Source organism: Cottoperca gobio, chromosome 17 (assembly GCF_900634415.1).
Source record: "Cottoperca gobio chromosome 17, fCotGob3.1, whole genome shotgun sequence".
Classification (NCBI taxonomy): domain Eukaryota; kingdom Metazoa; phylum Chordata; class Actinopteri; order Perciformes; family Bovichtidae; genus Cottoperca; species Cottoperca gobio.
In genome coordinates, this window is record NC_041371.1 from 7868519 (window position 1) to 7878464 (window position 9946).

General features: G+C 38.6%; 1 protein-coding gene across 1 annotated transcript in view; it reads right to left on the reverse strand.

Moving 5' to 3' along the window:
- LOC115022579 (vasoactive intestinal polypeptide receptor 1-like) overlaps positions 1 to 8014 on the reverse strand; it is a 22958-nt gene extending 14944 nt beyond the window's left edge. The window contains exons 1-2 of the mRNA XM_029453614.1: positions 7687 to 8014; positions 6770 to 6878 (exon numbers count right to left, since the gene is read on the reverse strand). Of these exons, the coding sequence (XP_029309474.1) occupies positions 6770 to 6878; positions 7687 to 7800 (223 nt within the window). The 5' untranslated portion in view covers positions 7801 to 8014. The remainder of the gene's footprint in view (positions 1 to 6769; positions 6879 to 7686) is intronic.
- Between the last annotated feature and the right edge of the window lie 1932 nt (positions 8015 to 9946).

Sequence of the window (9946 nt, forward strand, 5' to 3'; positions counted from 1 at the left end):
ATCACTTTGATGAGGATGACCTTTGTGTGGCAGAGTGAAATCTCTCGCCAACTATTGGATGGATTGCCATGGAAATTGTTTCAGGCATTCATATCTCTCTCAGGGTGAATTACGACACTAACGACATTCCCATCAGCGTCTAATTAAAAGGCCTGTGTGTAGTATTTAGGGAGATCTATTAGCAGAAATTGAATATAATATTCATAACTATGTATTCATTAGTGCATAATCAACTGAAACTAAGACTCGCTGTGTTTTTGTTGCCTGAGAAGGAGCCCTTCATATGTAGATAGGGAGCGGGTCCTCTTCCACAAGTTTCTACAGTAGCTCAGAGCGGACAAACTAAACACTGGATCTAGATATGATATTTCGCCTTTTTTTTACCTGAATGTCACCGTATTTCTCCAGCACACTTGTAAAACTGCTGTAACTCTGGCTATATTGGTTGCTCCTAAAGTAGGGTTATGGTAAGGATGGTCTCTATCAATCTATCTATCTATCTATCTATCTATCTATCTATCTATCTATCTATCTATCTATCTATCTTGCATTGTCATTGTTAGCATGTAACTTAGTTGATGTTAGCATTTAGCTCAACGCACTGCACTAAGAATCACAGAGCTGCTAGCATAACTAGTAGGCCAGTGTTGTTTTAATTAAATGTTTTGTGTTTTCTGCAATACAAGTGCACACCAGGACAACCCCTGGATGATCATAATAATATTTCCATCTTATAATAAGGTGCAGTCAGTTTATACATTCACATAAGCGGCTTAAAAAGATGCTTTTCTTACAGTACGGCAACATTATTGTGTGCATGTAAATGTAACCAAATATAGTAAGGAAAAGAAGATTCAGTATTATTTACGGATCAGTCAAATGCTACAGCTTCTTACAGTGTTCCTCACATGCAGTATGAATTTTTAAAAAGTCCTTCAAAAGAATGTTGAGTCTCTCGTAACATCACAGACTCCCTGCTGTTACATTTATTGAGAGGAGGCTTGAAACATTTCGGCCCACCTCTGGCCTTTCATCCACCCACTCCAACTACAGAGACCACAGTATACAGGTGACCTGATTACCTAGTTACATACTTCTACTCATGTCATTTAAAAAATGGGATATTTCGATTAATCCTGTCCTAATACATCCAAACCAGCTGTCAGATATTATCCACAGTCCTTGTCTCGTACCTTGCTCAGACCACACCCCTCTTTGAACTTGACCTTCATTTTGATCTCAACTATACAACTGTATAAGTTTCATGACGCCAAATCAGGCCCGAGGCGTTAAGTGGGAACGTAAAAAAAGGGGGGGCAATGGCAGACAGACAGACAGATATTAATGTAATCATCTGGCAAATTACTCAAACAGTTCCCGCTACAGTAGGTGTCTCCAGGAGCACGTTTTGCCATGATGACACGCATACATTTCGTACGACCTTAAAGGTTATGTTCTTCAATTACCTGACCTTGAAAATTAATTAAAAATGATCACAGTATAGAGTCCAGGTCATTTTAGCCTTTCCAATATGGCAGCTGACATTAATATGAGGCAGAGCAGTGACTTAAAGGCCGCAATCTGTCTCCGTGAGATATCCATTTTCTCTCTGTGCCTTATTTCATTTGCACAAAGCCAGCGGGTCCAATCCATTATCCACTCCTTCCCCTGTGTGTCCCTATCTCAGAAAAAAAACAATCACCTGCAGCCAATCAGGTGATCTCTTGAAAATGATGTCACCACCAACGTAACTCTGGGATTGTGTGCAATTATTCACAGAGGACCTGGGAGTTTTATGCTTCACTTCAGCGTCTCTTGTAGCTGTCAGGCTGAGTCAGACTGGATTCCTGAATATGGTCCTCCTGGATCCAGGAGGGGCAGAAGGATTGTGTCAAAATGCACCTTCAAATCTCAGGTCTGTCATTTCATTGAGTGTTCGTTCAATGAGTTGTTGCCTCAGGGGATGGAGCTATGAATGTGGTGGCTAAAGCACACCACGACTTTATACTGTACAGACACTGCTTTATTTACAGGATTAATTATTATTTATTAATTTACTTGCATGCTTCTTCTAACTGAGCCCCCCTGTTACAAAAAAATATGTTAATTCTAAATTTACCAAATATTAATAAGTGAATAATTTTCAGTTATTCCTTATTTCTGGTCCACATATGCTTTTACAGGTTTAATGCTCCCAAGTTATAGGTAAAATGTCATTCTTTGCACTGTAGATGGCACAATTTAACCTAATTATGTTTTCTTAATTATACATATTACGTTTTAAAAGCAATCCCATAGACATTATTGTTTTAATCAGCTGATATGGTGATATGTCAAAATGTTCACTATTGCCCACTGATCAAAGTTATGTACAATTTATTAATTATTACGACGAATATAATGCATCAAAATCTATGGAGGCCTATTCAATCCCATTTTATTAATAACAAAGCAGAACAAACTGTAATAATAAAGTACTGATGAAGTGAACCAACGATAATTATGATGACATCTACAGTTTATTAAATAATATAAGTTTTATAGCCCATTAAAATCTATGGAGACCCGTTGTAACTGATCATCTGATCAACAACTCTATTGATAATTTAAAATACTGTTATCATGATTACCTGTACTTACACTGATTATGGTGGCATGTACAGTTTGATTATGAATATGAGTAATATGTTTTGGGAACCGAGCCTAATGCAGATGTGTTTTAACGCCTCTATTCATTCCCACTGCATCCAAAACTCAGCTGACACATTCAGGTAAGTCAAACATCAGCGTGCACAACATTCAAAATGATTTTCTTCAGGGAACAGTTTTCTAGTTTGTCCCTACTTTTAATGTTTGTTTTTCACTTTTCATCTATTTGTATGACATATATAAAGAAAGTATGCTATTATCACTGATTTTATGTTTTTATTGGGCCCATGACTCATTTATATTACGGGTTTATGGCGATTATCCCAGTTGTGCTATCACGAGTAGACTCCTGCCCAAAATCTGCCTGAGGAGGCTTCAGTCTGCACGCCGAAAACACTTGACAAATTGTATTTCTGCTTGATCCACTTTGTCTCAGAAAACAACACGTATGCTATATCATATCTTAGAAAGTTATTTGTCAGCGGGAGCTAGAGCAGCGTGAAATTAAGGAGCAACAGATTTGTCATTACTAAAATGTATTTTGTGGTCCCCAAATATATACAGTACTTGTAAATACCTTATACCTGTACACATTTTACAGACAACATTTGGACATGTTATAGCAGGAAAAGCACAGATTTTGGACAATTCTCACTGGTTTACAAGGACATTATTATTGAATTAGACCTGTTACAAACATATACTGTGGTTTTCTCTCTCTATTGTGGTCTTCCGTCCACACTAAGCTTGCTGAACGTCAAGTGTTGCTTTATAAAAAACCTATCTGGCAGTAGAAGGCAACAAAACAGCAGATAAATTAATTAACACAAGATGTAGCTTCATCAAAAAGGTCTGATGTAAAGGCGGCTTAGGAAGTGAGCCAAAGTGTGACACACAACAGCCCAATTTTGTATTGTAATGCTGCATTATTTACCATCAATTGATGCCCCAAGCCCACACACACAGCATGTGCCACACAGACAGGATCAGTAGTGAAGGTGCGGTGGCCAGGATGCCAAGCTGGAGATTTGATGCACGCTGACATTAGGAATTGGGACAGTGTGGGACAGCATATCCTGACATGATGACAGTATGGGGGCTCACAAAGAAAATAATGGATGTGGGTGTTTAAAAGTGCAGCCTATGCCAGTTAGTATTGGATGGTTTCCTCACAATGTGTTACCCTGCTTGACATGAGCAATACTTAAATTATGTCACGAGGAAGGTTTTGTAATTTGTTGCTAGATGACAATAAAGTGGTGATTTAGCATCTACTGAAGAAGATAATATATGATTTCGGCCTGTGGCACTGTTGAACCTTGTCCCATACTTTGGTTTATGACTAAATACCTTCAAAACTAATGATATTCCCATCAGCCTTAGCTTTACTTTGTGTTTGATGCAATTTAGCCAATATTAGCATGCTAACAGGCTAAACTGAGATGGTAAACATGGTAAACATTATACATGCCTAGCATCAACAGCTGTGGGGAGGTGATTGTCTTCTGGGAGAGATATTATCCCAATATTTAAACAATATTGTGTCTCCTCCATCTCTATGACGGGTGGCTTTTCACCCTGCCTTCGGGTGAGGCCCTTGAACACAGTCAGACAGCATGTCGTACAACAGACTTCTTCTAGCATCAGCTAACCTTTAGCATTGTCATTGTGTGATCACGTTAGCATGCTAATGTTAGCAACATCTCCAAGATGCTAGCGTAGCTGAAGAGACAAGCCATGAACCAAAGTTTATATCTAGGTTAGTGGCTTCAAGCTGTTAGTTGGATTGTCGGATGAGATTGCTTGTAAGTGCCAATGAAAGTTTCACTGTCTGTCAAGTGGTGGAATAATATTCCCTTAAGTGAGTTCCCGTTTCCAGATGCTTAAATTCAGATCTCTGGATTTGAGTCATCCAGACACCGAGAGCGATGAGCTGATTATGATAAGATTTAATGCATAGCCTGAAATGAGAAAAGAAATAAAAGACAGAAAGAGGCACAGCTATGTTAAAAGAATCATTTGTCCTCAGTCATCCACTTAATAATTGCCTCAGTACATGAATTATGGAAACGTACACTGTTTCACTGCGACCGACATCTTTGTGTTTGTGCTTGATCACAGCGGGAACACTCATGCCAAGAGGCTGATGACTAGTAATTTCACATTTGGGTGTTTCTTGCCATGAAAAAAAAAATATAACTGTACTTTAAACACCTTTACTTTCAATGTATTTCAATGAGAGAACATTGATCAGTGCTTAAAGAGAATTTGGATAAATTACAGAAAAACATTGTCTATGTGTAGCTGTGTAAAATCCCTTAAAACCTTCAGCGTTCTTACCTAACCTGATCACTGAATAATTGTAGAATCAACACATAATCATGCCAGGGCTGAAACAGTCGATCATTCAATGTGTCGATCAAAAGTTAAATGGCAAGGTAACAATGTTTTTTAAATGATAATTAGGGCTGGTTTATGGAAAGTGTTACCATCGGCACCAATTCCCATAATGAATCAATTGTTTAGTTGTTTACAAGACAAGACTAAAAGTATACAGCCATGCTAGATCAGTTACAGTAAGAGGTTTACAAAGTTTTCACAATTCACCCAGAGGGGGCCACGAACATCTGGACCAATTGTATGTCAATCCCTACAATAATTGTTAAGTTGCTTGAGTTATGTCACCAAAGTGGTCAACCAACCATCCAACAAATCAAAGTTTCCATCCACAGACCTTAACATGCCAAAGATTTGCTGTTCCAGATTCTCAAATGTGAGGCTTTTCTGCCTTTTCCTATTGCATACCATTATAAAATAGGGTTTTTCACTATTTGTATTGACTTTTTATGTATTAAAAAATGAATTAAAAAATCATTCAACAGAAGTTAAAGTCCTAAATCAAACCAAATGCATCAAAGGAGGACAACAGTAAGTGGCTGATTCAGAGCAGAATGCATATGAAGTCTACTTGGGCCTATTACCACCAGGACTCATTATTTAACAGCAGGACTCTCCAGCTCTGCATGTCATGTCACCTGCATGCCTGGCATCACACTGATGGACGCACAAACACACCCAGTTGGACAGTGTAATTCATCAGCAGACATTTATCTGTTTAATGAGCAGTGGATGACCACTATGCGTTCACAGTCATCAAGGGTAATTAAGATCAAATTAGTCTGGAAATGTTAAAGATCATCACTCTCGCGGAGGGGAGTTGACAGAGTGTTGTTTGTTCTGGGGTAGTTTCGGATGAAGAGGAGAAGAGCAGGGCTTCAGTGAAGTAGCTCGATATGGAGACATGCAGTGCGGCCCTCTGGGAGATGCCAGGTTCATTAGTGTACAATGAAGTCAACGAGTCAGATGTAAGGACAACCACCACGTGAAGCCTCACCAGGAGGAACAACAGGTGTCAGCGTGTGGGTATTAAACTCAGTATGATGAAGAGTACAAGGTGTAATAACACCTACACACATTACATAATTTAGTCAGTCTCTGCATTCTCAGTCTATTAAAAATGTAATTGATCCCAGACAAGGAAATTAAAGTGAAATTAAAGGGGTCTCACGCAGTTGTTCTGCTGCTTCGAGTGCAGCAGCTTCATTGTTAAGTCACCCTACAGGTAACAGGTGGGAGAAGTATTCAGGTTATTTACTTCAGTACAAGCCGCAATAGCACAGTATAATAATTCACAATTACAATAAAAGTCCTTCATTCAAAAAGTCACTAATGTCAGTAAAAGTACAAACAACAAAATCTATAGTATTAAAAGTTAAAATACTCATTTTGCTAAATGGCTGCTAATTTTTTGATTATTATAATTAATGCATAAGCATGTAAGTAGTACTTGTAAGTGTTTAATCTGGAGCCTGTTTCAACTGTTTTATTAGCAGTTTAATACACAATGTATAATTTTTATAAACTTATGATGTGTTTTGTTAGTAAAAAACTAACGACCCGTCAGAAAGTTTAACCCACACAATTCTCCTTCCTGGGAGTTTATAATGTTCTGTTCAAAAATCTTCTTCCTTTTGTATTTTAACCCACATTCATGTCTATTAAAAACCACAAGGTTTCATTAGGATATCTCTCAAGGCAGCAGCATCACACATGAACCCACCGCTGTGGTCGCTCTGGTTTTGCGCTTCGCTCCTCCTCGTCTGGCTGCAAACCTCCCGAGCCCTCAGGTGCTGAGAGACGATGGCGCAGTCCGGATGAATGGCTTCAGCCTGGAAATACCAGACAACTTAATTTATCTACAGTAGCCTAAAGCAGACATGCGATACAGCTCTTTGCTTGTTGCTGAGTGGGTGCAGCAGAGGAGAAACATGAAAACAGTATATTAAACATACGTAATCAGCAGACACATCTCTTTGGATAAATAACTTGTTATTTGTGTCACTTGTGCAGGTTTCAAGAAATTCGTTTTTATATGTCACCTTTTGACATAAAATCATCTAAGGAGATAGCCCACATTATTAAAGTCAAAAACAAATATGAACATTTTTTAATTTCCCTGCGAATTAAAGCTCTTGCAGTTGACATTTTACCCCTAAAACTTATTTTGCAAATGCATGCTAAAACCTTGCATAGGACAACATCTGGACCCATTTTCTTTCATTTGTTATCCCTGTTTTCGCTGTTTTATTTGATTGATACCAGACAAGCGGTGATGGATGCAGGTCGCTAGCCTTGACGTTGATAACTAATTAGCGCCTGAGGCTTAATGAGAACATTTGCTGTCCAAAGGTGTGTGTGTGTGTGTGTGTGTGTGTGTGTGTGTGTGTGTGTGTGTGTGTGTGTGTGTGTGTGTGCGTGCGTGTGTGTGTGCTCGCGCGAGCGCCAAAGATCCGGATAAGGACAGAGTATAATAACGGTAATAGCGTTGCAATGGTTGTAATTAAGTGGCTCGTTTTCTAATTAGCAGGTTAAAATGGAGCAGAAATGACTTCTGCTGGACTTAAAACTCACTTCATGAATTAGAGTAGTTTGTCCCACATCGGAAGAATGTAAAAATCAAAAAGAATAAACACTCACTATTGGCCTGCACCACAGAAGAAGATAAAAGAGGAGTATAATTTTCTCCTGTCGTCCCGGCAGCGCCTTACAATACACTTCCATTTTCTTATCTGTCTTCTTTATATCCCTCATCGGAGGATGATGAAGATGATGTGAGCGCAAATTCAGATGTTTGTTCCTCTGAAGCCTCCTAAAGACTGACTTCCTCGTTGTAGCCTCGGTATGGAAATGTAGGCTATACTCTGTCAACCTTAAAATAGATGAATCCCCATATTCTCCCTGCGAGCTGCAAACTTGCGTGAGTGAAGAGCTGCTGTCTTACATCTCGCTCTCTGTCTCGCTCGCTCTCTCTCTCTCTCTCTCTCTCTCTCTCTCTCCGCTAGATAGGCTATATAAGATCGCGATCTATCTATATATATCGCTCTATGTATCGGCGAGATATCTAGATCTAATATATAGAGAGAGAGATATATATATAGGCGAGATCGCGCTTAATTTCCATTCTATATCTAATATATTATTATATCTCTATCTCTCTCTCTAGTATCTCTAGAGAGTAACTAAGGATCGATGTATGTCGGTATGTCTATGTGTGTCTCTCTTCGATTATAGAGATCGATATCTATAAATATAGATAGATGGGAAAGAGTAGAGAGAGAGAGAGAGAGAGGATAAGGAGAGAGGGAGAGAGAGAGAGTGAGAGAGAGAGAAGAGGAGAGAAGAGAAAGAAGAAGGAGATGAAGGTAAAGAGAAGAGAAATATAAGCTAAATGAGAAAGATAGGTTAGATTAGGTAGATAGAGAAGAGATAAAGCTATAAAGGAGAAAGTAGAGTTCAATTATATAGGTAATAGATTATATCTCTAATATATATATCTATAGAATAGATAGTATCTGTCTATATATCTATCTGATATATCTATATATCTCAGATCTATATCTCTGTATATTTATATAAATTTCTCTCTTCTCTTTATCTATGTCTCTTATTTCTCTCTATCTCTCTCTCTCTCTTCTCTCTCTCCTCTCTCTCTCTCTCTCTCTCTCTCTCTCTCTCTCTCTCTCTCTCTCTCTTTCTCTCCCTCGCTCTCTCTCTCTCTCTCTCCCTCTCAGGTGAATGAATATCTCCATTAGCAGAGATGTCAGTGAGGACGTGTGATAAAACAAACAGCCTAATTCCAAGTCATAAAATGTATTAAACAAATGTTACTGACTGCCTGAAGCCTCTGTATAAACCATTTGTACACTCCCTGATAGGCATATGTCTTAATATGTAACAGAATATATATGGTTTATCATTAAGATTATTTCAGATTATTGCATGATGCCTGTTAAACAAGCTAAAACACCAACCAGGCAAAGCAAGTAACTACCCCGGGGCCCCTAAGCAAAGAGGATGTGGTAGCTGAGAGGCGAACGAGGTGGATTGAGGGTTACCATCTAGACATGAACCTTGAAGGTCAGTGTAAATCTCCAGAATGCAGTTACTGCCTTGAACAAAGAATATTTGTTGTTCCACTGCAGCTGGTTTAGAATCAGTAATGTAAAATGGGGCCATGTAAGACACTTTGAAGGTGTGAATGTGGAGCAGGTGCTAAAAAAACTCAAATCCTTCCCTATAGAATTTGTTCACAAGAACACAGGACTCAACCTTCAACTACTCCTCTTGAGTTACTTTAAGATTAATTTACAGGAACCTTTTTGTTGAACTAAAGCTTCTCGCAGGCATTAGAAGACTACGATTTAATCTGTGTCCCTCAGTGTGAAACATGGTGTCCCGCTGGCTTCAAAAATAATTAAAAACAAACCTCTTGTAGCTTGTTATCAGGTTCCGGTCATCAATATGGGGCTTCCCATAAAGATACTGCTAAACCACAGGTTAACAAAAGGTTTGTGTGATACCCACAAAGCCTGTTGGCTGATGACATATATTTCAAACATATTGGTTGTTTACATTCAAACAAAGCTTTGCATCGCCTGTTTGATTACTCCTCTCAATTGTAAAAGTAAAAATAGCTGAGTGTTTGATCCCCACAAGAGCAAATGGATCCTATTCACGCCTGTGTTTACACAAGCTACTACAATTGATTGTACTGTAAGGATATAAAAATGGAAGTGGGGAAAAGGCTTGCAACTAATGATTACTTTCATTATCAATGACAGAAAGTAGCAAACATGTCATGTCAGGTTTCCAGAGAACATAGTGACCAACAGTCCAAATCAAATGAGGTTCAGTTTCACTTCCATAGAAGATTGCAAAACAGTTTTGCATTTTGTTT